This window comes from Oryctolagus cuniculus, chromosome 13, assembly GCF_051225735.1.
Source record: "Oryctolagus cuniculus isolate XC-2025 breed Fujian yellow rabbit chromosome 13, ASM5122573v1, whole genome shotgun sequence".
In the NCBI taxonomy this organism is placed as follows: Eukaryota; Metazoa; Chordata; class Mammalia; order Lagomorpha; family Leporidae; genus Oryctolagus; species Oryctolagus cuniculus.
The window spans coordinates 1,472,784-1,499,800 of record NC_142879.1 but is presented as its reverse complement, the minus strand read 5'-3'; the positions used below and the strand labels follow the sequence as shown (position 1 = coordinate 1,499,800).

Genomic DNA, 27,017 nt, shown 5'->3' with positions numbered 1-27,017 from the left:
GGGGGGCTCTCTAGGTCACGCCGGCTGTCCCCAGGACCCCGCGGGGGGCTCTCTAGGTCACGCTGGCTGTCCCCAGGACCCCGTGGTCCCTCAGCAAGGCAAGGAGTCTCAGCCTCCGTGCAGCCCGCAGCCCGTCAGCTCACAAATGGGAGAAATTGCCGTTCGTGGCCGACCTGGATCCCACGCGGAGGCGCTTGTGGGCAGTCGCTCCCGCCCCGGACTTCCTGAGTGCTCATCCGAGTGACCTCGGGTGCAGATGGACCCCGGGAGATGTGTCTGTCGCTGGTGTGGCTCAAGATGAAACCAACAGGACACGGCCGTCGCAGGGTCAGGAGCAGGAGAGCCGGGGACCGGGAGAGGCCGGGAGGAGCCAGGCGCCCGCCCCGCAGCCTCCCAAGCCCAGGATGCAATGGAGCTGGGGAAGCCACCCCTGGCACGGCTGCCCTGGGCCCCACAGAGGCTGCAGCCAGAGGAGGAGGCGGAGACTCAGCGGAGCGTTTTGGGGAACTGACCCATGACAACGGCACCTGCTGTACTTCCCCTGCCCGCCCCCCGCCCGCCCCCGCCGCCCTCTCGTTCCTTCTCTCTCACAGTTGGCTGAAAGGTGGGGCCACTTCCGCTGCCTTTGCAACACCAGAGCCTTCTTAAGGGGAGCCGGGCCCGTCCTGCCCCCACCGCCCGTCCCTGGCCGCTCCCGACACCTGCTTGCACCTGACCATGTCCCTGGCGGAGGCCATCAGCCTCTGGAATGAGGGGGTGCTGGCGGCTGACCGGGAGGACTGGAGGGGGGCCCTGGCCGCCCTCTGCGCAGTCCAGGACCCGCACGCCCGGATCTGCTTCAACGTGGGCTGCGTGCACGCCATCCTGGGAGACCTGCCTGAGGCAGAGAAGGTGAGTGAGGGCTCTTCCCACCTCCTCAGTGTCCGCAGCCTCTGCCCTCGGGCTGGTGGCCACGGAACCCAAATCTCCAGGGAGCTTCCGCATTAGCCCAGAGCCCCCGCCCAGCTGGCCTGGGCAGGGCCTGCGCCACAGCTCCCAAAATTCCCCAGCTGCTCGGGAGGGGCGTGGGCAGCCCAGGCCGGGAGCCGTGACCAGGGCCAGGCTGTCCCTCTTCCCCCTCTTCTCAGCCGTGATGGCCCTGACCCACGGGGCACTGGTTCGCTCCGTCTCCGTCTCTGTCCCCGTCCCGGCCACGAGGTGCCCCCAGGGCAGCCCGGCCCTCTGGCTCACCAAGAGCTGGCTGCATCTCCAGTGCGCGCCTAGCTAACCGTGACTGACAGGGCGTCAGCCAAGGGCAGGGCTGGGGATGGGGTCTGAGCACCTTCTAAAGTACTTTTGCCTCTCGCGTACCCCAGTGGGGGCCAGTGGGGTCAGGGCCAGGGAGACGCCCCCGGGTCCGGCAGCAGGAGCGCTCCAGGCAAACGGCGGCGCCGCTCCTCCCTGCACCTTGGGTCTCCAAGGGCATAAACACCGCAGCGATTGCGTGAGACACGGAGCAGGAAGGCGCCGCCCCGTCTCGGAAGTCAGCTGTCACCTTTGCCTGCTGCTGCGGATCCTCGCAAGGCCCTGAGCGCAGCCAGGGCCACACCCACCGCAGGCAGAGCCGAGGGTCAGCGGGCAAGACCCCGGCGGAGGGCGCGGCCGGGGCAGGCCCTGGAGGGTGTGGGTGCCGGGCGTCCCCGCGCGTTCTGTGTCTGGATTGTTCCCTGCCTCGGCTGCCTAAGCCCCATGCTGCCAGCCTTCCGGGTAAATTCTTATTTATTACTTTAATTTTCATAATGAACCATTGTATCCTGATCCAGTGAACTTGAAAGGCAACACGCCCCTCATGCAGAGGAGAAAACTAGGGCTCAGCTAGAGAGTAGGGAACTTGCCCCATGCCACGCCACGAGGAAGTGACAGGCGCGCTGACCCGTGCCCTGCCCAACGCTGCCCGCGGCCTCCGACCTCCTCCACCCTCTCCGCAGGCCTTTACCAAGAGCATCAGCAAGGACAGGCACCTGGCCGTGGCCTACTTCCAGCGGGGGATGCTGCACCACCGCACGGAGAGGTGAGGGCCCCGGGCACTGGGAACTGTGCAACAGCTCAGCGCGGGAGGCAGCGGGAGGGCAGGCCTGAGCTGCGCCGGGGCACAAGGCAGCCGCCACTCGCAGTGGCCTGGCGGCCACAGGGACCTGACGGTCAGCCAGCACGGCACCCACCGTGCGCTGCGGGACGAGGCGTGCCGTGAAACCGCATCGGCCTGGCTTCATCCCTGGTTACGTCCGTCTGGTGAAGTAAAATCCAGCCGCAAACGAGAGAATAGAGCAACACATCAGGTAGATGTGCTGGACCGCGGCCGGCAGTGCTCACGACGCCCGCATCCGGGTTCAGTGCGCAGCTCAGCTCCGGCCTGCCTGCAAGCTGCGGGGCAGAAGTGGCGGCTCAAGGAACTGGCATCGCGTCCCTGCCATCCACATGGGCGCCCTGGGCTGGACTCCCAGCTCTGGCGTCAGCCCTGGCCCAGCCTAACCTGCAGGAAGTACCTTGGCAGATACGAGCTCTCTGTCACTCCGCCTCTCTGCCACACGAGTAAATGATTTTTTAAAAAATATTCTATGTATTTATTTGAAAGCCAGAAATACAGAGAGAGAGAGAGAGGAGAAAGAGAGAGAGAGTCTTCCATCTGCTGGTTCACTCCCCAAATGGCCGTGACAGCCAGGAGCCAGGAGCTTCCTCCAGGTCTCCCACGGGGGAACTTTGGCCATCTTCTGTTTTCCCAGGCCACAGCAGAGAGCTGGATCGGAAGTGGTGCAGCCGGGACTAGAACCGGCACCCATGTGGGAGGAAGGCACTGCAGGCGGCGGCTTTACCTGCTACACCGCAGCACCGGCCCCTACCTGCATTTTTGATGTGTTTACAGTGTTCACATGAAATAATTAGTAAAAAGCTGGCGCCGTGGCTCACTTGGCTAATCCTCTGCCTGCGGCGCCGGCACACCAGGTTCTAGTCCCGGTTGGGGCGCCGGATTCTGTCCCGGTGGCCCCTGTTCCAGTCCAGCTCTCTGCTGTGGCCAGGGAGTGCAGTGGAGGATGGCCCAAGTGCTTGGGCCCTGCACCCTATGGGAGACCAGGAGGAAACACCTGGCTCCTGGCTTCGGATCGGCGCAGCTTTAGCCGTAGCAGCCATTTAGGGAGCAGAACCAACGGAAGGAAGACCTTTCTCTCTGTCTCTCACTGTCTAACTCTGCCTGTCAAAAAAAGAAGAAGGAGGAGAAGGAGAAGAAAAGAAAGAAAGAAAGAAAGAAAGAAAGAAAGAAAGAAAGAAAGAAAGAAAGAAAGAAAGAAAGAAAGAAAGCAAGAAAGAAAGAAAGAAAGAAAGAGAGAGAGAAAGAAAAGAAAGAGATAATTAGTAAAAAGAGAAGCATTCACAGACTTAAAGTTAATCCCAACCTCATCAACAACCGGATGACGATATTCTAAGCCTTAATTGCTGATCTTTGGTGCGTGGCACACTGGCCTTGCAGGGCGGGTTCTTCCTCCAGTGTGCACGGGGGCAGTGGCCAGGAATTCGGCTCAGGCTGAGCTAGAACTTCCTGGCAGTGGCAACGGTGGGCGCCTCGTGTAGGCAGAGGCTGATGGACGGGGAGGCTGTGCAGATGCTCAGGGGTGCAGGTTGATGGACGGGGAGGCCCCGAGGACATCCAGGCGTGGGGCGGGCTGGCTCCTATCCTGGGCCGCCTTTGGTCAGCAGCAGGCCCCTACAGCCAGGCACTGGGCTGTTGCTAGGGGCAACCACAGGACGCTCAGAGGAGTCAGAGCTGAAGGAGAGGAGGGAGGGGAAGCGGGGGCGGAGACGCTGCGCCCGCGCAGTCGGGGTGGGCGCTGGGGTGGTGTCCGCTGCGGGTGTTGGACCTGCTGGGCTCACACCTGGTCTGTGCACCTGTCTGCTTCTCCCGCCCCAGAAGCTCCAGTGCAGTGAGAGGGAGGCCCGGCTCCCGTGCCCGGGATCCTCACCCTCCGGCCTGTGACCTGGACGCGGGAAGCAGGTGCAGGAGGAGGCGCAGGGGCAGCAGCGGGGTTTGCTTTGGGGGTGCGGTCTCCCCTGTCGGGGGGGCTTCAGCACTGCTCGCTTCCTCTGGGAATCTCTGCGGTCTCCCGGTATCTCCTGGTGAGGCTGCGCTGAACTCACGGTCAAGGGACCGCAGGTGCAGGTGGGGAGGGGCGTGCGCAGCCCGTGGCCACGTTGGATCAGCCCACCAGAGGTGCGGTGTGGGGTGCGGGGCTGTTGGCCGTCCCAACTCCTCTTTGGCAACTAGCAAAGTGCAGAGCCCCCGCGTGCTTGATCTGACCCCACGCAGCCCCTTGCAGGATCCCCGCCTGCCCAGGGGCCTGCCCCACCTGCCCCCACTTTGGGCACACCAGCTCCAGTGCGTTGGTCGCTGCTGGCCTGGGCCTGCGTCAGGTGGAGGCAGGTGGCACAGTGCCAGCCCCCAGCACAGGACCCAACCAGGAGAATCTTTGGAAAGACTCTTGCCTAAGGCGTGTGGGAGGAGGGGTGGGAGACCAAGAGCCGTAAACCAGGAGGCTGTGCCAGGCGAGCGAGGGGGCGAGGAGCCGGGAGCCCCTGAGGGGATGGGGCTGTCAGAGTCGGTGGAGAAGGAAATCCTGCAGGCGTGGGTGCCAGGTTGGTGGGAGGCAGAGCAGCAGGTTAGGGTTAGGGTCCAAGGCTTGCTCCGGGGGGTGGAGGGGAGCCCTGTGCCTCCTGACCCCTCCACACTGCCGTCTCCTCTCACCCCGCCCGCGTGTCCTGTGCTGTCTGCTCTCGCCCCGCCCCCGGGTCCTGTGCCTCGCCCACGTGCCCTGTGCTGTCTCCTCTCGCCCCGCCCACGTGTCCTGTGCCTCGCCCGCATGTCCTGTGCTGTCTGCTCTTGCCCCGCCCCCGGGTCCTGTACCCTGCCCGCATGTCCTGTGCCCCACCCGCGTGTCCTGTGCCCCACCCGCGTGTCCTGTGTCCCACCCACGTGTCCTGTGCCCCCTCCTCTCGCCCCGCCCCCGTGTCCTGTGCCCCGCCCCTGTGTCCTGTGTCCCGCCCACGTGTCCTGTGTTCCACCCGCGTGTCCTGTGCCTCCTCCTCTCGCCCCACCCACATGTCCTCAGATACGACTCTGCGATTAAGGACCTGAAGGAGGCCTTGACTCAGCTGCGGGGGAACCAGCTGATTGACTACAAGATCCTGGGCCTGCAGTTCAAGCTGTTTGCCTGCGAGGTAGGGGCTGGGCTTCAGGTCTGGGGAGCCCCTGGCTGCGGGGGTGTGCTCTGTGCCGGGCTACAGCCAACCCTCGGCCCCCGGAAGCCGTCCGCCCGTGTGCTGGGCTGTGGCAGCGTTGCCATGACCTCCGTTTTGTACGAGCATTCGGGTTAGCGAGCTGTCCGCTTGGCGTTGCACCGACAGACCCACAGCTGAGCCCCCACCCCCCGCAGACCCGGCCCAGTGACTGAGTCGCAGACCCCACTCAACGATGAACGGACTTCTGTTCCCAGAGGCGATAATTTGACAAAAGCCTGGCCCCTCCTGCTCAAATCACACATTAACGTAGATTCCCCAGGGGCCGGAGCTGTGGCACAGCAGGCTAAGCCACCCTGCAATGCCGGCATCCATGTGGACGCCGGTTCACGACCCGGCTGCTCCTCTTCTGATCCAGCCCCCTGCTAATGCACCTGGGAAAGCAGTGGAGGACGGCCAAGTGCTTGGCCCCTGCACGCACGTGGGGGACCTGGAAGAAGCTCCTGGCTCCTGGCTTCAGCCCAGCCCAGCCCCGGCCACTGCAGCCACCTGGGGGTGGACCAGCAGACGGAAGACTCCCTCTCTGTTCCTCCGCCTTTCAAATAAGTAAAAAATAAATCTTAGTATAACCAAAAGGCAGAGGTGGTGGCTGTGACCTGGCAGGCTCATGGCCTTTCTCCCCTGCCGCCCCCGGACGCCGACCAGCGGCGCCAAAGCTAAAAGCTCCGCCAACCTCTCAGAGGAGTCGCTGAACAGAGTCCCCTGGCTGGATTTTCTCAGCACAAGCCCGTGTTCCCAGGGCCACGCAGGGCTAACGATGGCGTCCACAGCTGCCTGAGCCCCTCCCTCCCTCCCTCTGCCTCCCTCCCTCCTTCTCTCTGCCTCCCTCCCTCCCTCTCTCCCTCTCACTCTCCCTCCCTCCCTCCCTCTCTCTCCCTCCCTTGCTCTCTCTCTCTCTCTCTCTCTCTCTCTCTAGGTGTTATATAACATCGCTTTGATGTACGCCAAGAAGAAGGAATGGAAAAAGGCGGAAGAGCAGCTGGCGCTGGCCCTGAGCATGAAGTCCGAGCCCCGCCACTCCAAAGTGGACAAGGCCATGGAGTGTGTCTGGGTGAGTCTGCCGGCGCAGGGGCGGGAGGCCTGAGACAGCAGACGCGGAGCTTCCGCGGTGGGCGTCTGGGCCGCAGTTTAGATGTGCCCGGGACCTGGCGTCCCATGTCGGGGCCTGGCTTCAGGTCCCAGCTCTGCTCCCAGGTCCGACATCCTGCTAACGTGCGTCCTGGGACGTCCCTGCAGGACCGAGTTCTGGGCGCCCGTCTTCACCTGGCCCAGCCTGGCTGCTGCTGGCTTTTGGGACATGCACCAGTGAGCGGGGCGGGGGCTCTTTCTAGCTCTGTCTCTGTCTGACCGTCTCTCTCACAAATAAAAACTACACCCCCACCACCCCCACCAAGAGGAAAACAAAGCGGTTGCTTTCCCTCCAGGAGTTGTGGGGGAGGGGGGGCTGCTCTCAGACAGCTGCATCCGGATCTTGACCCTGCGCCGAGGCTGAGGGCAGCGCGGGGACCCCGCGTCGCAGGGAGCAGCCCTCGGCTCTGGGAGGGCAGAGGCTGTGTCTGCAGCCTCTGGGCCTGGCACAGAGCCAGGAATAATCTTTGTAAAAGTGACTCGGGGCTGCAGGGGACACTGCCACCTGCAACGTTGGCATCCCGTATGGGCGCCAGTTTGAGTCCCAGCTATTCCATTTCCAAGCCTGTTCCCTGCCAATGGCCTGGGAAAGCAGTGGAAGATACGGCCCAAGTCCTTGGGCCCTGCACCCACGTGGGAGACCAGGAGAAGCTCCTGGCTCCTGGTTTTGGATCGGCCCAGCTTTGGCTGTCGCGGTCATTTGGGGAGTGAACCAGCAGATGGAAGACCTCTCTCTGTCTCTATCTGTGTCTCTCCCTCTCTCTATAAACTCTGCTTTCAAATGAATACAAGTCTTAAAAAATAAATGAAAAATGACTCGATCTGAGTCACCCAAGTGGGTGGCAGGGAGCCATTGCCAGTGCCTGGCGCGGTGTGCGTGAGCAGAGAGCAGGCGCCGGCGCCGGGAGCAGAGCCCAGGGGGATGCGGGTGGCCCAGCTGCGTCCTCACCCCTGTGCCGAGCCGGAAAGGAGGGGCCCCAAGTCATTCAGGCAAGGAGGACACAGCCACGGCCTGGCTTGGGCTCTGGGCCACCTTGGGGCATGCAGCCCCACACCAGAGACCCTCCCCAGACACCACAGCGTGGGCGAGGGGCAGCCCTCCGGGCAGAGCAGACGCTGGACCAGCGACACGGGCAGGCGAGGCCAGCACACCCTGCGTCACGAGCCCGGGGAGAGCCCTGGGTGGCCGTGTCGCGCCTTCCGCCTGTCTTCAGGTGGGGAACGCAGGGTGTTTCCCGTTACAGAAGCAGGAGCTGTATGAGCCCGTGGTGATCCCCGTGGGCAGGCTGTTCCGGCCGAATGAGCGGCAGGTGGCGCAGTTGGCCAAGAAGGACTACCTGGGCAAGGCGACGGTGAGGGGCTCCCTCCACTCCCTGTGGCTCTGGTGGGCGGGACTTGCGAGGAGGTGGCACAGCAGAGAGAGCAGGCAGGCACTTCTGGGTCCTTTCTCCTTCAACCACACCTGGGTGGAGCCACAGGGCTGCCCACAGACGCCGAGGCTGGGGCTGAGCCACAGAAAGCCAGTGGGGAGCACGCCTCCTGACTCAGTGCCCCCAAGCCCGAGAGCCTCGCCCCCTGCCCACTGCCCTGGGGCTGGCTCCTTCACACACTGGACTCCCCCAAGCCCAGCTCTGAGCCCTTCCGGCCGTCACGGGAGGTAGGTCGGCAGTCCCACTGCCCACAGTGCCCTGGCTCGGCCTGTCAGTGTGGGGCTGGGGCTGGCGCAGTAGCAGAGGTCGAGAGAGCCTGGGTCAGCAGGGACAGCCAGATGTCCAGGTGTGGGGACGGAGGGAGCCGGGGCAGCCAGGCCAGCAGGTGCACAGGTGAGCAGAGTGCGACCTCGCAGCAGTGGGATTCCACTTGGCCGTGGAGCGGGGCGCAGCCTGACCCCTGCACTAGGGCGACCCCAGCGAGCGACACCACAGGCCCGGTGTGGCTGGTGCGTGGGCGGGGACGTGGACACGAGGCCAAGCGGTGGCCGCCGGGGTCAGGGAGGTGGTGGAAAGTAGCAAGAGCAGCATGAACGGGCTAAACGCGGGATTGTTCCCTTCGAGACGGCGAGTGTGATGTTACATAGTCGTCCCTCGGTGAGACCTGGGTCGGCAGGGCGAGCAGGTGCCGCCTGCCCCGGCACGAGGAAGGAGGAGCGGCCGGCAGGAGACCACGCCGCGAGCCTCAGCTCGCTCCTCCTGTTTCAGGTCGTGGCGTCCGTGGTGGACCAAGACAGCTTCTCGGGGTTCGCTCCTCTGCAGCCTCAGGTGAGGCGGCCCCGCCTGCTGCGGGGTGGGGGTCTCCGTCAGCTGGGGGCCTGGCTGCATGGACTCTCAACCCGGGTGTGGCCCGGGGGGTCCGGTGGCTGCGTGCGCAGGCCCTGGGAACGCAGGCGGGCGGCAGAGTGGGCAGCGGGTCTGGCGGAGCTGCCTCAGGGCGCACGGGGCTGGAGCAGGCTGGGGCCAGGACATCCGGCGGCACCAGCAGGGACAGCGACGCTCCCCGCACAGCACCGACTGCCCGGGTGGGGCAGGACCAGGCAGGCGGGCCCAGGGTGGAGGGAGAGGCAGCCAGCGGAGCCCTGCGTCTCGCTGAGACCCCTCGGGCTCAGCCAGGACACGGGGTCCGTCCAGGCAGTGAGAATGGGGCCGCCTGCCCGGACAGCGCACCCACAGGGTTGGGTGGCAGCGGCCATTCCTGGGAAGAGTCGCAGCTGTGGGCCTGGGACGCCCGTGACCGAGTCCCCGGCACTCCTACTGCCGGCTGGCGAGGAGCCTCGCTGGTGCCTCTCCCAGCGCTCGATCGGGGTCCCCACCAGCCAGAGGTGACTTCCCTGAGTTCTGGTCCGGAAAAACCTCGAGTGACCACTAACGAAGGTCTCTTCTCTCCCCCGCCCTTCGCCGCTCAAACCAACAGGCAGCTGAGCCTCCGCCCAGACCCAAAACCCCGGAGATCTTCCAGTAAGTTCCACAGAGCCCACAGCAGCAGCGCCAGACTCCGGGCTGGACTGCTGCTGGCTGGGGGGGAAGGAGGCGCAGCTGGGGTCAGGCGGCGGTGGGGCTGCCCCGTGTGGCGGTGTCCCGGGGCCCCTCCCGAGCCGGGCCCGCGCCCCCTGTCCCGGGGGTGTTTGCCACTCCCCATGGGCCCAGGTTTGCAGAAGAGGAAACGCGAGAAAGGAAGTCGTTCTGTAAGGCAAGGAAGAATTCCCGCAAGTAACAGAGCAGGCCCTGCCCCTGGGGAGAACCTTTCGAAAGGGGAAAGTGACCAGGTGGCTACAGAGCGATGGCTGGGGGAGTCTGGGTCCCCAAAAGCCAGGCGGAGGGAGAGCAGCAGTGAGGCCAGGAACTGGTGGAGTGACACAGCCCAGAAGCCCCGGCCCCTGACGGCTGCGGCGGCTTGAGGAAGCAGCGAGGGGAGTGATGGGTGCACCTGGCCAGGCCGCCCGGCCCGAGTCGGCCCACCACCCCGGCCGCCCTCGCCAACCCACCCCATCCTGAGGGTCTGGCGAGTCCTCCCCCACCCCCAGCACCTGGCCCCGCTGTCACCTGCCTCCAGCCCGACCTGTGCCTCCTGGAGTCCCCCAGCCCAGCCGGGAAGGGGGGCGGCGAGGGCCTCCTCTGGTGCCCCTGCGCCCTTGGGTGGGCCGGGCAGGCAGCACCGGCTCAGGACCTCACCCCGCAGGGCGCTGGAAGGGGAGGCCCACCGTGTGCTGTTCGGCTTTGTGCCGGAGACGCCGGAGGAGCTCCAGGTCATGCCGGGAAACATCGTCTTTGTCTTGAAGAAGGGCAGCGACAACTGGGCCACGGTCATGTTCAACGGCCAGGTACGCGGGGCCGGGCAGCGCCCTGGGCTCGGTGCCTGCCAAGCGCCCGCCGCGCTCACACGCACCTCTGCCTGCCCCCCCCCCCCCGACGCCGCGCTGCAGAAGGGGCTCGTTCCCTGCAACTACCTCGAACCCGTGGAGCTGCGGATCCACCCTCAGCAGCAGCCCCAGGTACCGTGTGGGCCCGGCCCTCTGCGCCCTGCATGGGGCAGGTGGCGTCAGCGTCGCTGCGGGAAGACCCCGCAGGGCCACGCTCACGCTGGGTTGGCACCCTGGGGAGGAGGACAAAGCCCAGCTCTGTGGCTCCCCGGCTCAGGGCCAACGTGGGGGCCCAGTGTGTGAGAGTTCGGTCTCTCAGGTGTCCTGTCCTCCAGGGAGAACAGGGGACCTGGCGCTGTCTGCTTGGGGCCCTGAGTCCACGCGGGCCATGCCGGCCGCCCCCACCAGCCCCGAGGGCCCCGGCCTGGCTGAGCAGGCAGCAGCGCCCACGGGGAGGCCCTGGCCTGTGGAGACTCCTCTCTCAGACCCTCTGCACCAAGGCAGGGCGTCTCCACTGGACAGGCGGCCAGGCGGCCAGCCCTGCGCCTCCTCAGCCTGCTCCGACTGCCGCCGCCACCCGAGGGCCCCCTGCCCGAGCTTTGTGCCAGGGAAGGTTCTGACCCTGTCTTCCTGCCACCCCCAGGAGGACACCTCCCTGGAGCCCCGTGTCCCAGCGCCTCCCAGTGCCAGCGCCCCCAGGAGACCCCAGCCGTCAGCAGGTTAGTGTCCGAGCAACACCCCCAGCCTGGGTGCAGGCGTGCACTTGGTGCCACCCGGCATACTGCTTCCAGTCCCCAGCACGTCCTGGACACTTCTCCCCGCACGGCTCGCAGCTTGGAACCCCAGCTCCAACCACCCACCTGCCCAGGCAGGAAGCCCAGGCCCTGTGTCCGTGCTGCACCGCCTCCCCCACCCCCCCAACTGGGGCAGCGAGGCTCCCCTTAAGCAGCCCCAAACACCTCCCTCCTTGGGGCTGCGCCGAGCTAGGGCTCGGACCACCGCAGGAAGGAAGGGGCCTTGCCCCTCACGGTCTGGGGGCCCCAGGTGTCGCCCTGGCGCCCTTTAAGCCAGTCCTGGTAGATGCGCACGACCACATGACCGGCAGAGTCACTGGGGTACCACCACCCAGATGCCGGGAAGTGAGTTACCGACTCTACGGCTTCCCCACACCGCGCAGGCAGCACTCAGCGGTCTCCCGCGTAACCGCGACACGACCCTCTTACTCACGGGGCGTAGAGTGGCCGGGGTCTGCAAAAAGGCCCTGAAAATACGTGTTAGGGAAACTGTGCATGGATTCCCAATGTTTTTGCACCAAAATAGTATTTTTTTAAAAGATTTATTTATTTGAAAGGCAGAGTTGAGAGAGAGAGAGAGGTCTTCCATCCGCTGGTTCACTCCCCAGATGGCCGCAGCAGCCAGAGCTGGGCCAGGCCAAAGCCAGGAGCCAGGAGCTTCTTTTTGGTCTCCCACACAGGTGCAGGGGCCCAAGCACTTGGGCCATCTTCTGCTTTCCCAGGCCACAGCAGAGAGCTGGATGGGAAGTGGAGCAGCCAGGACTCGAACCAGTGCCCATATAGGATGCTGGCACTGCAGGCAGCCACTTTACCCGCTATGTTACAGCGCCGGCCCCCAAAATAGTCTTTTAATTACATTTTCCACAAACATTTTGAAGTGTATATCCCGTAGTCAACTTTCTCCGCTGCCGCCGACCAGCAATGGCCTTGAAAGCCTTGTTTCTAAGGTTCATTTATTTGAGAGTTCAAGCAACATAGGGGGACAGACGTAACTTCCATCCACTGATTCACTCTCCAGTGCCCTCAATGGCCAGGTCTGGGCCAAGCCAAAGCCAAGAGCTTGAACTCTATCCGGTCTCCCCCATGGGCGCAGGGCCCAAGGACTTGGGCACCCTCCACTGCCTTCCCAGGCCCCAGCAGAGAGCTGGCCTGGAAGAAGGGCAGCCGGGACTCGAGCTGGTGTTCACACGGGACGCTTCAGCTTAGCCCGCTTGGCGACGCCACTTGCCCTGGCCCTTGTATGTTACATGCATGTGAAACGAACGTATCAGGCACACACAGGAACAGGCGTGGGCGCACTGGTCCCGGCGTTGCTGCCGGGGGTCCCAGGCTGGCTCCCCCTGTGCCCTGCCGCCGTGAGGACAGCCGGGCCTCCGGTCATCGTCCCCAGGCCACCAGAGGCGGGGCCTGCACAGGACCCTGCCTTTCTCCAGGGGACCCCCAGAGGTCAAAGGGCAAGCTGCTCGGGGGGGGGGGGGCACCTGTGTGGGCTGGGGCCGGCCAAGGTGTTCATGCGCCCCTCTTGTTCTGTTTTCCCGCCTGTCCCATTCAGGTCAGAGACAAAAGGAAGAGCCCCAGGTAATGCGTCCAGGGTCCCAGGGTCAGAGGCCCGGGGGCAGGGGGCCAGGGGCAGGGGCCGGCCCTGCGCCGGGAAGCCACTTCCTCCCAGGCCTCCCCCCCCCGGAGCTGTGGTGGTCTGCAGTGTGGACATCCCTTCTAATGGATCAGGCGTCCTGCGCCCCTCCCCCCAGGAAGCCACGCGTGGCGTCCCCGTGCCCTACACGCTCAAGGTGCACTACAAGTTCACGGTGCTCCTGGACACTCAGCCCCAGCTCCCCTACAGCCAGCTCCGGGACGCCGTGGCCAGGAAACTGGAGCTGGCGCCGGAACACACGAAGCTGAGGTGCGGCTGGGGGGGGGGACACGGAGGCGGCGTGCAGACATGTGGGGGCGGCATGGGCGATGCAAGGGTGCTGGGGGCCTGGGGGACACGGGGCACAGGCTCCTCTCACCCGGGGCCCACTCTGTCCCCGCAGCTACCGGCCTCGGGCCGGCCCCGAGCTGGCGCCCCTGTCGGAGGCCAGCATGGCAGACGCCTGGAGCCACGTGGACGGCAGCTGCCTGACCCTGTGGTGTGAGAACTCAGTGGTGAGTGCCGTGTGGCCACCGCCTGTCACCCGCAGGCGCCCCACAGCCACCCTTCACTGGAAGCCTGCAGGGGCCGTCCCCGTGAGGGTGACCTCCGGGGGTGAGGCTGTGCTCGGTGCGCCCGTGTGCCCTCTCAGGGTCCCGGCGACGCCGTAGCTGGGTGCTGCCACCCAGACACACGGCAGAGGCCAAGCAGCTTGACCTTCTCCCAAGGTCACAGCGCTGGCAGCAGCCTGGCCCGGCCACGCCCACGGCCACAGCCACCCCAGGCCCTGCAGCCGCCCAGAGAACGGGAGTGAGGAGCGGGCGGGGTGGAAGGTCTCCCTAGAGGGAGCACTCGCCGCCACGCTGACACCGCCACAAGGGGGCGCCCTCAGAGGCCACGGGGTGGACGCCCTCTCCTTCCTGGTCCCTGCTCCCGCGATTGTGCAGGAAGCCTGGCACCCCAACACCCGACGAGTGCCAGAGGTGTTGGTACAGGAACAGAAGCCCCGCCTTCTCGCGGCCCTGGGGGGATGGTGTGGCGCCAGGCCGACCACGGACAGGGCCACCGTCATGGCGCCGCAAGTGTGCATTTCTAACGGGCGCTAGCGTGGTGCTGGGGAGAGGGTGTCGGGTTCAGTGCTCAGCAGCTTGGGGCTCTGTGGCTGACTCCGCCTGTTTGCTCGGGACCACAAGGCTTCCGTGGATTTCAAGGTGACCAGGCAGGTCCACGGCAGGCACTGGCCACGCCCGGGCTCCGCGAGCTCGCGTCCCAGGAGCTGCTGGGACATCCCGGCCCCGCCCTCCAGCGGTGCTCAGTGTTCACGGCCCAGCAAGGAGACCAGGTTCTGTGCTGACTTCAGGGTGACCAAGGCTTTCCAGAGGAGCCCGACGAGAGCGAGCTCTCCAAGGCTGACGACCGGACCACGGGGCCGAAGATCCGGGAAGGCAGCCACGTGGTGGCTCGCTTCCGTTACGAGGCCAGCCAGCCGGAGGACCTGGAGCTGCGGGAAGGGGACGTCGTCCTGGTGCTGTCAGAGGGTAAGCGGCGGGGCCGCGGCTGCCGGTTCCGCCCGCTCCCCAGCTCCTGGGTGGGCAGAGGGGGTCGCGGCCGCCGGTTCCGCCCGCTCCCCAGCTCCTGGGTGGGCAGAGGGGGTCGCGGCCGCCGGTTCCGCCCGCTCCCCAGCTCCTGGGTGGGCAGCAGAGCGCACTGGGCTCTCATTCCTAGCAGGCAGGGCCCCCCGCGGCCAGTTCTCGCACCGCACTGCACGCTCTGCTCAGCTGCGCCCCTTTCTGTCGGGAACCAGCACGGTAGAAACCCTGGGGGAGCCCCAACGCCAGGGCCTCTCCAGCCTTGGGAGCGTAAGCGCACAGCCCGCACCGCCCCCGGGGACCCTGCTGTCTGCGGTGCTGCTGACTGCTCTAACTCCCGGTGTCAGTCCTAGCCACCTCCACCTGGCTCACTTCCCGGCCAGGCTGAAACCAGGAGCCAGGAGCTTCACCCACCTGTCCCATCTTCTGGTGAGGCCAAGCAGCCAGGACGTGAGCTGCTCCGCCACGACACCGGCCCTGTGGTCTCTGCCTTGCACGGGGCTGCAGCACCGTGTGTTGGCAGTACAAAGTAGGGACACACTGTGATTATCAGATTGAGAAGTGAGCAGGTTGTGAACTTAACGGGGTGGAGAGTATGCAAGTGTGTGGCTCAGAACACAAGCCGCTGACAGAGGCGGTGCAGGTGCGGTGTGGTGTCTTCCCGCACGAGGGACAGGGAGACAGGGAGACGCGGGCTAAACTGCACGGAGCAGTGAGCCGTGCAGTGTGCGTGTAGGGACAGTGGGAACAGAAACGCTCCCCAGGGCATGGACGAGAGCCCCGAGCAGGCGCACCCCTGTGGAGCAGGTGGGGCTGTGGCTCAGCCCAGCCGCCATGCTGGACAGCCAGGGGATGGCTTCTCAGACTGTCAAGGGCACGTCAGTCGCCAGGCGTCGTCTTGAAATGGACTCGGGCTCGAACCTGCCTGAAACACGCCAGGTGCCAGGACAGAGGTTTCCAGGCCCTGGCCGCACAGCGAGCAGCAGACGGGGGCCGGCGACTGGTCAGCCAGGGACCCCGCCAGCAGCGGCCCTGAGGCGACATCCCTGCGCGCATGGTGTGGTGCTGGGTTCGGGGGCTGCCCCACCAAGTGGCTGCTGTGTCCTGGCAGCGTGGGACACCACCCGCACCCGTTACGGAGTCAGCGTGTGCGCGTCTTCCAGTGTGGTCTGCAGGGCACTGCAGTCATTTTTAGGAACAGTACCCGTGGCTCCAACTCGGCCTCCATGCCAGGCCCTGCTCTATCGGCCACGCCCCGCTCTGCTGGCAAAGCTGCCGAGAGTCTCAGGAAACCCTAGTCACTGCTCATCCCTCCCCTGGCTTCTCGGAACTCGCTCCCGGGCAGGGTCCCTGTCGCTTCCCGAGACCACAGGCTCCGGGTCACGGCGGCGCGCTCTCCCCTCACAGTGAACGAAGAATGGCTGGAAGGCGAGTGCAGGGGGCAGGCGGGCATCTTCCCCAGAGCCTTCGTGGAAGAACACGCACCCGCACAGCTGCAGGGCACGCCCAGCGCCGGCGCAGGCCAGGGAGCCCTGTCGGCCTCCGAGACACCGCCCTCCTCCCTGATGTGAGCACGTGCAGGGGCACGGGGAGGGCGGGGCCCCTGCGGGCACGGGCGGGCGCCAGGGTTCCCGTGAGCATCTGCTGAGCTGTAGGTGCACACACGGCGCTCCTCTCCGCACGTCCTAATCTCACAAAAGCCCCACAAACCACACAGCAGGAGCCCAGGCCCACGGGCTCGGCGTGCGCGCTCCTGCTGCGTGACTCTGCAGGCGCCCCCAGGCAGCCCGGCAGCCACACTCGCAGAGGCCGGCCGGGCGGGCTCCCGTGGGATGCACGCTGACGGGCGCCGTCTTGGGGAGGGGAGAGCTATTCCCCAGCCTCCCCTACACCGTCCCAGCACATGGGACAGCCGGGCTGAGTGGGCCCCACAGGCTAAGCGAGAGCCCCCCTGAGCCGCCTATCAGTGTGACGGCAACGGGCGACTCTCAGCGCCCCGGCCCTGGCCACTCTGCGTGGACGCCCGCCGGTGCGCCCCTGCGGCCGCCGGTCTGCGCCAGGGCTCCCTGCAGCGCCCTCAGGCCCTACCCTCGCGGCTCCCGCTCCCCGTCCTCGGGCCGGCAAACAAATGGCGTCACACAGGGCTGGCTGGAGAGAACAGGTTTAATTAAAGGCAAAGCTGATTCCAGCAGCTGCAGGTCTTGCACAGACAGACGAGAAAAAAAACCAACAAACCCAAAAACCCCCAAACCAACCAACCCCCCCACCCAGTTTCCCACACAAGCCGGCTTCCGAGGCCGACTGCTCCCCCCTCACTCCACAGCGAAGGCAAAGCCGTGCGCCCCGAGTTGGCACAGGGGGCCGGGGGGGGGAGCTCGGTGCCAGCTCCTGCACCAGCGTGCCGCAGCCACCTGCCACACAGCGCGTGCACGCCGGGCAGGGCCGGGCAGGAGGCTGGGAGAAGCACAAAGGGGCGCAGGGTGCCACTGGGTGGGGGCTTCACCCTTTCAGGCCTTGCCAAAAAAACAAAAACAAAACAAAACCCCAAACACCACGGCAAACGGAAGCAGTAATAGAAGCGTCCGGGACTCCAACCCCCTGAGAGACGAGCGTGCCCTCCCCCCGCACGGCCAGGGCCCCCAGCTGCGCCCTCGCACACGGGGCCCCGTCACCAGCACAGCAGTGGACATTTCCATCGTTTCCCTAATTCCCCTCGGACCCCTCAGGAAGGACGGGCGCCGCCTGCGCAAGCGCACTGGGTCCTCGCGCCTAATAAATAGCAAAGTCAAAGTCCATCTCCCGCTGTCCCCGTTCCGCTTGCTCTGCGCCGCCGGGCGCGTGTCCGTGCCGCCTCCGAGACCACGCTCAGGCGGGCGCCCTCGTCTTCGGCCGCCTCCGGGCCCCGCGCCGGAGCCCACGCTGCTGTCGCTCGGCCAGTCGTCGCGCACGTTGGGAACAGAGACAGTTAGTAGCACACAGCACAGGGCAGGGAGGGGCAACCGGGCAGTCGGGGCACAGAAATCATCCAACCAAACGACAGCCATGCTGAACGCCTCTCCCCGCCCGGAGCGGACTGGCGGCCTCCCGTGGGCCCGTATGCTGCCCGCCGTGGGTGCAGCCGGGAAGACGTCGGCTGCCAGTCCGGCCCAGCACCACCGCCCCTGCGCGTCCTCGCCGGGGTCACGCCCCCACGTTCTGCTGGGGCCCCGGGCCAGTGCAGGGCCGGCCGGGCCACCCGAGGCCTCGCGCTGTCCCTTGCGGACACTGCCACTGGCTGAAGAGGCCGGGCTCACCCTGTCGCCACCCGCCTCCCACAGGGCAGTGAGGGACGGGGCTCCTTGTCACCCGCTGACCCGCAGCACGTCAGTGTGGCGTCACTGCCGAGAGCAGCGACAGCAGCCAGGATGGCTGGGAGCGATGTCCACTACTCTGTCAGCAAAGCAACCGTGAGTGGACTCCCGCTTTATTCCCCAAGAGGAGAAAGCACTGAGAAGTTCCCGCGGCTTCTCCCATCTGCCCTTGCTTCTCAGCTTCCACTTCCCACGTGGCTGGGGACGTGCGTGACGGAGGTGAGCGGCGGTGCCATCCGAGACCGAGCGGGACCAACGGGGCCCCGGGGACGGAGAGTTCCCGGTGGGTTTTCTTTCCGTTGCACTGCGGACATTCCGTGCACACTCAGCGGGCTGGTGGGACACTTACACCCTCGACAGCAAGGAACGGCAGAGGGCTGCCACCGCCGGGCTGAGCGCCAGGCCTGCGAGCCCGGCAGGCCGGCTTCGCGGAGCCTCCATGCGCAGGCTGCGCTCGGGCCTCAGTGTGGAGGGTTCAGGGCGCCTCGGCCCCGCTGCTGCTGCTGCTGCTGCATCAAGAGCTGCTCCAGCGCGGACGGTCCAGGGCGCGTCATGGAGCTGGACCAGATGGACTGCAGACAGCCGGGCCGTCAGTGCTCGGGCCCCTGCTCCGCCCCGTCCCCCAAGCCGGCAGCGGCCAGCGCCTGCGGCGGGGAGGGCCTGGCCCCCTGCTCCGCCCCGTCCCCCCTAAGCCGTCAGCAGCCAGCGCCTGCGGCGGGGAGGGCCTGGCCCCCTGCTCCGCCCCGCCCCCCAAGCCGGCAGCGGCCAGCGCCTGCAGTGGGGAGGGCCTGGCCCCCTGCTCTGCCCCCCCCAAGCCGTCAGCGGCCAGCGCCTGCGGCGGGGAGGGCCTGGCCCCCTGCTCTGTCCCCGCCCCCCCCAAGCCGTCAGCGGCCAGCGCCTGCGGTGGGAGGGCCTGGCCCCCTGCTCTGTCCCCGTCCCCGCCCCCGCCCGGCTGCTGGAGCATGTCCCTGCGGCCCTCCCGGGAGTTACTCCAGAGGTGAGAGGCTGTGCCCCGCGGGACCTGCGCCTAGACCCAGCTCCACGTGGTGCCCAGCCACTGCCCTCACGTGGTTCTCACGGCAGCCACAACTTCCTGTCTTCCTAGCACGAACCCGAAAGCCTGGTGCTTGGTCCCACACGTGGGCTGTGCTGGCGCGTCCCGCGGGTCCCGCTCCGCAATCCGCTCACTCACCTTCAGGCTTTCCATGAGGACAGCAGAGGAGTCCTCCACGGAGGGGCCGTGGCCCGCCCAGGTGCTGGCGGGCGTGCCCGCCTGACGCCAGCTGCTCTCAGAGGATGGCGCTGCCGAGAGGTAATCGATGCCAAACCCACCCATGGCTGCCGGAGGAGAGGGAGGAGGAGTCAGCGAGGCGCTGCCATGGGGCGGGGCTGGGGCGCCAGCACCGTGCGCGACGGCGGCGTCTAGACCTCACCTGGCTTGTCCGTTTTCCACCGGTCTCCAGTCCTCCTGTCCCTGTTATCTGGAGTCCCAATGGGTCCAAAATTGGAGAAGGGGACGGAGTTATGGTTGTGTGTTGGAGGAGAGCTGGGCAGGCTGCTCGGGTTGGAGGAATGAGGAGACTGGCTGGCTGGTGTCGAGTGATCTAGTGAGTGACAGCAACACAGGGCACTGAACCAGCGAGGCTTCCCAGCACCCCGATCCCCCCACGCCTGACGAAGCCCTCCCGGCCAGAGCTCTGGAAGAATGACCAGCAGGGTCCCAGGAGGGACTCTTCCACATGCACCCTGGTCGTTCTGTACGTAATCCTTGCCTCAAAAAGCAACAGAGAACAGAGCACTCGTTACTCTGGCCTGTCGATAAGGACGCCATTAGTCTTCTCCGTCAGAAACAGCTTCCTAACCTTAAGAATCACTATTAAATCAGACTACTTCCACAACTGAGATTCAAACCCCCTTTAAAACGTACAACTTTCAGTGCAAGGAATGAACCCCCACGACCAAGGCCACCAGGGCACAGCCCCCCAGCCTGCGCCCTCCTCTCACCCGTGGCCGCCGGCCGGGCCCCTGTGCCAGGAGTCAGCTGGCCGCCTCCGCTCGCGACCACAGACTCCACCAAGTCCAGCGCTGACGCGCACAGGGAAGGCAGGCCCGTCCCTTACGGAGGACTGAGTACCTGAACTGGCAGGAAGTGGCGGAGACCACGGGGTCCCTTCGAACAGGGAGTACAGTGACGTTTCCTGGGGGGCCAGGGCGGGGCTCAGCTCTGCTTTGGAGCCAGCCGCCAGGTTCTTCCCGTACACCTCGCTGAACACACTGCTGCTCGGGTGCCTGTCCTGGAAGACAGAGTCTGGTCACACCACCCCGGAGACCCAGGCGACGAGCCCTCACGCCTGCCGCTCTGCCCGGCCAGACACACTTGCAACAGCTTTTCTTGTCTCTTCCACACTATCTCCCCTCTGCCTTTTCTCCATGTAATAACCACTCGGCTTAGAAAGCGCGAATCATTTATCTGCTGAACAACACAGCCCAAAGGATTTCGACATCAATGAGACGTCAGAGGGTTCAAACTCGAGTGTACCAGTCACTCGCCTGCTGCAGAGACAGACAGGACAAACTCAAACTCCTGGCAGACATCCAACACAGAAGAGAAGGCGGAGCCACACAGGTGCCGCCCAGCCCTTCACCCACCTGACTGAGGGAGAAGCCGGTGAGAGACAGGAAGGAGGACGAGTGCGACATGAGCTCCAACGGCTTCTCCAACAAGGATTTCTTCAGTCCGGAAAGAAAGGCATTGTCGTCAGGCCTTGCATTTGCTCAGTATCCCGAGTGACCACACACGGACAAGGTGACCGCCAGCACGCTCGGCCCTGCCAGAGCGTACGAGGCGAGGCTGAGCGGCGGACGCACACTGGCTAACGCCGCGACACCAGGCCAGTGCCGGCTGCCGGGAGGGTGGGGGGCGGCAGGGCCGGGCCCCGGGGAGCAGCACCCCGAGGGTTCGCTAGGCAGGAACCTCAGGAGCCCCTTGTCAGCAGCTGCACTGTAAACCATCTCTGACGAAGAGGCTGAACTGTTCGGCACTGCCCCCCCCCCCCCCGAAGTGCTTCAAACCCTCAAACTGGTGACCGAGCAAGCCTCCCAAATCCACGCCCGCTGGCTCTGTAGCCCGCTCCCCACGCACTGCTGGCTGCAGTCCATACTGAACAGCTGCTCCGCTCCAACTCCCATTTATTAGGGGAAAAAGCTGACGTCTATCATTCACTGCCACCGAGTGGCTGGCGCTTTCCAGCACCAGCTCCAGGAAGGGGACAGCGCCCCAGCCTGGCCAGCGGCAGGACTGCGCGCAGCTCTCAGGTCTTTCACGCTGCTACGGGGAGGGGCCTCCACCGCCGCTCATCTGGCAAACTCTCAGGAGCCCTCGAGTGCCAGGGCTGCCATCAAAGTGCAGTTTTTACTTCTCCTGACACTAAAATTAACATTTTAATCTTACAAGTGTTTTCTTGCCCCGTGTTTGTGGGAAAGAAACAGCAAAAACGTACAACGAAGAGGTCTCTGTTCACTCCGGGGCAGGGGCAGCACAGCACGTGCCCTCCTCCCTGCAGACCCGAGGGGCGTGTTCCGGCACCCTCCTCCGCTCCGGGAGTGCATTTCTGTCCCCCCCACCCCCCGCCCTCTTCTGCAGCTGCAGTGTTTACAAACACAAGGCATCTGTCTTCAGCTACTCTGCTATGAGCCCAACTCGGAATTCACATCAGGACTCCTCCGTTCAGCTCGCCTACTTAATGACGTCAGTCAAAGAATCTAGAACAAATTCCTTTTCATGTTTTGAAAACAACTGAGGAAAAAAAAACCCTCAGTGTCCCTAAGCAAGACAAAGCACATCTGAGAGGCTGGCCCAGGAGGCCCCGCGAGGCCGTCACTGCCAGCAGCTCCCCGGGCCCGCACACCCCCCGTGGGGGCTTCTGGGCCCCAGGGAGCCGAGCTGTGATGCTCTGACGGGGAACTACAGAGTCCGACACGGGCAGCCACCTCCTTCCCAGGAGTCACGCCTTCTACTGCATACCGGGGAATCACCTATCAACTGTGCTACACAACTCCAGAAAGCAGCGGGGGTTAGGGCAGGAAGCAGAATTAAGTCGAATACATACAAAGAGGCTCCGTCCGGGGAGAGAGGCGAGAGGCCCCAGAAGGGCTGGGCAAAGGTCGGGAGGGTTGGAAAAGATGAGCTCCTCCTCGTCCTCTAGGGCAGCCAGGCTCTGTAACAGGTCCGGGGGGAGCAGAGGGGAGCCCTTGGGGTCCTAGTGGCAGAGAGGACCACGTGAGACCGGGGGGCTGCAGGGGGCTGCAGGGGGCGGCACGACGAGGGAGGTGGACAAGGCAACCACGGGCAAGGGAGGGGAGTGAGCGACCGGCAGTCGGGTGCTACAAGAGGGCGGAGCTCCAGAATGCAGGTGCAGGCAAGACAACGAAGCAGCGAGACCCCGACAGGGCAGACCCCGAGACACAAGGGAGCTAAAGACAGAGAAACGGATCCGCTGCACAACTACCAGCAGACGCCCGGTTCCCGGGAATAAGAAGGGCGAGGAGAGGGAACTGCACTAAGACGCCGGCTTTGTTCCTTTCGGAAACCAACTAAATCCTCAGTGAACCGTTTTCAGACTTAGGTGAGTCAGCCCGACTCGGAGGAGCCGCGCACCCTCCAGGCTGGCGAGAGCTTTCTCCAGACTCCTCGCCAGCCCAGGCGAGCTCCCGGCAGCTGGAGGGGGCCTCCTGCACTGCTCAGGACGACCCTGCGCCCGAGCAGTCACGGATGGCCGATCTGTGTGACACTAGCGGACCCATCTTCAGGTGCCTGGGGAGGGACAGAAAGGACACACACCTCGAACGGCATCCTGGGCACGGGATCCTGCTCTGGACGGAAGACTCCGGGTGGCCGCTTGCCCCTGCGGTCCACGTTTGCTGGCTGTGGCATGACGGCGCGGCTGTCTGCCACGCTGTAGGCGGAGTCCCAGTAGAGCTCCGGGACTTTGACTTCTGAGGGGCTGTGGTTATATGGCTCCAGGGGGAAAGGCTTCATTTTTTTCTCGAGAGGCGGCTGCTGCATCACTGGAGGTTGCAATGACGGCTCAAAGAGCTTCACGGGGTCTTGGGTCTGAAGGTAGCAGGGCTGTTTCACGGGCAGGATTTTCCCTAAAGGGCCTTGCACCTGAGGGGGATTCCACAGCTGTTTGGAGGCATCTGCCTGTTGATACTGAAAAACAGAGACGGACGTAAGAAGGCATCATCACCTAGAACCAGCACACAGCAATCTCAGGATGAACCCAGGGTCTGACGCCAGGGCCACAGCTCGTCAGACGCTCCAGCCGCCTGGCTCTTCAGCACAGAGCCCAGGGCAGACACCACACTGCACTCCCTCTCGTGGTAACAGCTGCGTGTGAGACAGTCCCCCTCTGCTTCAAGTGCTGCGGGTGACAGCAACTGAAATCGGTGCCACATCCGTCTCGGCCCGTTTGCCTGCTGCGGTCATTCCCAGAATGCTGACCACCGGTGGCAAAGGCTGGCAGTGGGGGTCGAGCACACTGCCCACTGGTGAAAACAAGGGACCCTGCAATGTTCCCACAGGGTGCAGACCGCTCCTGGGTGCCCACGGTCACTGCTCGTCCAGGCAGGGCCCCACTCACCTGCTGGAATCCCGAGTGGGGAGGCGAGCTCTTCCCCAGGGCCGGCCCGGCCTTTGTGGGGGACTGCTGCGGCGGAGCTGGGGCTGGAACCTGCACCTGGCTTGTGGGCTGTGCTGCTGGCTGAGCTGGTAGAGACGCAAGGGGCTGCTGGCAAGGCGGCTGTGCCTGCTGAGGTCCCTGGCTCACTGGCCCTGGTCCCGAGGGCCGCTGCTGGCTGTAAGGAATGTGGGACTGTTTCCCAGCTTGCACCTGGCTTCCTGCTGGAGCGTGAGCTGCAGACTGCAGAAAGGTTCCTGGGACAGAAACACCAGCTGGGAAGGTGTAACCTGAGCCCACAGAGAATGCCACAGGAGGGGGGATAACGTATGTTGGGGGCGGGAACCCTTCAAAATAGAAGAACACGGCGTTAGTTCTAGAACAACACAAAAAGGCAACACACACACACACACAGTTATCCTGGGAAAGGGCAGGGCTTCTAACAGTTCTAAGGTAACAGATCGGCCACTCTGTCCCCCTCAGCGATCCCCTTCTATCTCCGGAAGCAGTCAGTGTGTTCTGAGTGTCCTGTCGGGTCCTGAGTGACAGCAACTCCCCACCTAACGAGCTAAGCACCGGGGGAGCCAGCCCCTCTCCTCTCTAATGTCCCGGCTGACTGATGGCACACATGGCGTGCACGTCGCGTGTGAAGGCAGAGCACTCCTGCACCGAGTCACCACAGAACACCTCTTTACCTGGCCGGCTGGGGAGGGGGGGGAAGGCTCCAGGGTGGTGAATGGGGATGAACTGGGAGGTGCTGGCTTGGCTCGGGGTCTGCGTGACAGGGGTCTTCCTGGCTTCAGACACGGGGGTCTTTCTCAGCTCTGTCTGGGATTTCGCCTGTGAGCAAGAGCAGCAAAGTCATCTATAAACGCCTGAGGCGAGAACATGTCACCAAGCACGTCTCTTCCCAAGAAAGCGCTCTAACACTTCACGATTCACAAAGCTCACAGTGGAGAAATTCAAATCTACCAGGTCAAAAACAGAAAAATTAAGGAAGATAAGGGTTTAGTTTAGTAACACAATTCTGTTTACACACGATGGCAAGAACACTAAGTGTGGCCAGGACCTCACAGCCCACTGTTTCACGACGGGACACCTGATGCCAGCAGGCCACAGACGGCCCGGGACAGCGCGCTTGCTGTTCAGAGGCCCAGGGCTCTGCACACTCTGAGTCACGAGCCAGCACACGCCAACTGAGCATGAGCAACGACGCGCAGCCTCGAGTGAGGAACTCGGCAGCCCGCTGACTTCCTCTGGGTGGCCCCCTGAACCCTGCTGCTGAGAACAGAGGCCAACTTCAGCAGGAAGCAGCAGGCCCCAGACCCCGCCACGGACCTGCCCGGTGCTGAAACAGCGAGGGCGCGGGCCGGGGACAGCCCACTGGAGAAGAGACTTCCTCAGGGTTCCTCCAACCACCTGCAGGCAGACGGAGTGGGAGGAGGGGCTGAGAAGCGGAGCTCATTCCCAGTCCGGACCGCAGTTAGAGAGCAAGCGACGGGCAGGCAACGCCGCCACCTTCATCCGTGTCCCGTGGCTTTCTAGCCGACTTCCTGTGCTCTTCCTTTCCCTACTGCCTCAGCCTCCTCTCAGTTTCCGCTATACTCTTCTCTCCCTACTGTTAACCTTAAAACTCCACTACTAGGGCCGGCGCTGCGGCACAGCACGTAAAGCTGCCACCTGCAGTGCTGACATCCCATGTGGGCACCAGCCCAAGTCCCAGCTGCTCCGCTTCCTTCCAGCTCTCTGCTACGACCTGGGAAAGCAGCAGAAGATGGCCCAAGCGCTTGCGCCCTTGTAGCTGTGTGGGAGACCCAGAAGAAGCTCCTGGCTTCAGATCGGCACAGCTCTGGCCGTTGCGGCCATCTGAGGCATGAACCAGAGGATGGAAGACTCTCTCTGACTCTCTGTGTCACTCTGCCTTTCAAATAAATTAATTAATTAAAAAGAAAAAACCTGAATTATTATTTTCTTCTCCTTAAAAAAAAAAAAAAAACCTGTTAGGGAAACGCAGTAAGGCGTTGTTTGTAAGCAGCCTTCACACACACATGTGCCAGCATGTGTTCACAACCACGTGGCCATCCGAGCATGGCGTCAACAGAGCCAGCATGAGCAAAGCTCCTGATCCCGCCAGGGTGAACTCACCTGTACCTCTTAGGAAAGTAACACGCAAGGTCACAGATGACTGGGCGTGTGCACCGCCTCCTAGTGGAGACCAGGCTGTGAGCCAGGATGACAGCACAGTGATAAACCGCCCTGGCTGGGGCAGGAACCGACGTCAGGACAAAGTGCTCGGCGGGGAGAACCCGCTTCAGCCTGATGCACTCTCGGTTCTGGATCTGTCAGTGACCCACATCTCCGCTGTACCACTGCTGACACCCAAGGAAGCACCCTCTGCAGGCGGTCAGCTCAGGCCACGCTGGCTGGACAGACCAACAGACGCGCCCTCAGGTGGAGACGGGCGGTCCTTCACTCCCGAGGCTGCAGGAGCAACAGGAAAGCCCCGCCTCGCCGGAGCCGTCCTCTACCTGCCTCACCGTCCAGCCGGGAGCTGCTGGGCCCCACTGCCCCCGTCGCCGCAGTGTCCCCAAGGGGCAGGGCTCGCTGCCCGCGGCCCTCCTCTGTGCCTTCACTCTCGGCTGCGGCTCCTCTGCTACGGCCCCTGCTCACCTCTTTGGGAGGGAAACTTCTGCCTGGGTCTCTGGTCACTTCTCGTGGCTTCGCGCTCTCTTTGAAGGTGACCGCTGGTTTCTCTCCCGCGTCACCACGGCCTGTAGACAGCATTGATTTCAGCCCTGGGCTCCCGTCGGCAGCCAACGCCTCTACCACGGACGTGTCTTGCACAATGAGGTTCTCTTTGGCTTCACTGGGATCCTCCAGTATTAACTCTGGGATTTCTGTGATAAACAACAATTTCCCTACCTCATTTTCACACTGAATCAGCCTAAAAAAGGAAAAACAAATCCATATATTAAGAATGTAATAAAAAACAGAAACAAAGAACTGTGTATGGAGCCCACAATCTGCTACAGTCCTAGCCCTGGAAACTATGGCGGCGCCACCGCCACCGCGCAGAGCGACTCCAGCAGCGTGAAGCAGTCCTGTGGAGCCCCGCGCATGCTCCCTGGCACTGATCCCCCGGCTGCTGCGTGCTCCCTGGCATGGCTCCCTTGATCAGACGTGTTTCCAGCACGGGCACCTCATCCAGGCCCTTGATGTGTCCTGGGAGCCACGTACCACACCTGTGTTCTAGGTGATGCGTCCACCCAAAGCCTGTGTGTTTACAGTGTAACGGGAACCTGCACACCAAATCCCACAGCGCCTGTCTGAGAGTCACAGAACTGGAAGCCTGGCAACGGCCACGTTCTGTCTACAACACCCTCTGCCACGTCGGTCACTGCCTGGTCTGTCCCGACAGAAACGGAGCCCACACCCTCACCTTCTTGGGAAGACCCCACGGCTGCAGTTACACTGCAGCCGGATCCACAGAGCTTGTTGTGGACTGGCCAGCACAAGGCTCTGCAACGCACGAGAAGTGCACACCCCAGGATCCGAGTGAACAGCGGGGCTCACGAATGGCCCAAGAGCAGCATGCAGAAGGGGCCCCGGCGAGGTGGGCCTGGAGGGAGGTCTGAGGCCTCTGGGGGCTGCCCTCAGGAGAGGCTTG

General features: G+C 64.2%; 2 protein-coding genes across 9 annotated transcripts in view; one reads left to right on the top strand and one right to left on the bottom strand.

Moving 5' to 3' along the window:
• Nucleotides 1-587: 587 nt before the first annotated feature.
• NCF2 (neutrophil cytosolic factor 2) lies at nucleotides 588-17,117 on the top strand. 2 transcript variants are annotated; one of them, XM_070054884.2, is made up of 16 exons: nucleotides 588-891; nucleotides 1,968-2,050; nucleotides 3,944-4,027; nucleotides 5,139-5,247; nucleotides 6,242-6,376; nucleotides 7,698-7,805; nucleotides 8,652-8,711; nucleotides 9,361-9,404; nucleotides 10,126-10,267; nucleotides 10,370-10,438; nucleotides 10,950-11,025; nucleotides 12,653-12,678; nucleotides 12,852-13,003; nucleotides 13,137-13,248; nucleotides 14,094-14,271; nucleotides 15,730-17,117. In XM_070054884.2, the coding sequence occupies exons 1-16, from the start codon at nucleotides 718-720 to the stop codon at nucleotides 15,891-15,893; spliced, it is 1,716 nt and encodes a 571-aa protein (XP_069910985.1). In that variant the 5' UTR covers nucleotides 588-717; the 3' UTR covers nucleotides 15,894-17,117. The 2 variants fall into 2 exon arrangements, with proteins under 2 accessions (XP_069910985.1, NP_001075570.1); NM_001082101.1 differs by lacking the exon at nucleotides 3,944-4,027 and having other exon boundaries at nucleotides 694-891; nucleotides 15,730-15,994.
• Nucleotides 16,468-27,017, bottom strand: part of SMG7 (SMG7 nonsense mediated mRNA decay factor) — a 77,040-nt gene continuing 66,490 nt past the window's right edge. For 4 of the 7 annotated variants that reach the window (XM_051841430.3, XM_051841429.3, XM_089311966.1 and 1 more), the window contains 10 exons: nucleotides 26,021-26,294; nucleotides 24,046-24,190; nucleotides 23,315-23,697; nucleotides 22,513-22,884; nucleotides 21,782-21,931; nucleotides 20,322-20,402; nucleotides 19,807-19,966; nucleotides 19,106-19,276; nucleotides 18,865-19,010; nucleotides 16,468-18,244 (listed from right to left, as the gene is read on the bottom strand). In XM_051841430.3, the coding sequence (XP_051697390.2) occupies nucleotides 18,134-18,244; nucleotides 18,865-19,010; nucleotides 19,106-19,276; nucleotides 19,807-19,966; nucleotides 20,322-20,402; nucleotides 21,782-21,931; nucleotides 22,513-22,884; nucleotides 23,315-23,697; nucleotides 24,046-24,190; nucleotides 26,021-26,294 (1,993 nt within the window). In that variant the 3' untranslated portion in view covers nucleotides 16,468-18,133. Of the gene's footprint in view, nucleotides 18,245-18,864; nucleotides 19,011-19,105; nucleotides 19,277-19,806; nucleotides 19,967-20,321; nucleotides 20,501-21,781; nucleotides 21,932-22,512; nucleotides 22,885-23,314; nucleotides 23,698-24,045; nucleotides 24,191-26,020; nucleotides 26,295-27,017 lie in introns of those variants that run through there. The other 3 variants (XM_089311964.1, XM_089311965.1, XM_051841432.3) reach the window with 3 other exon arrangements.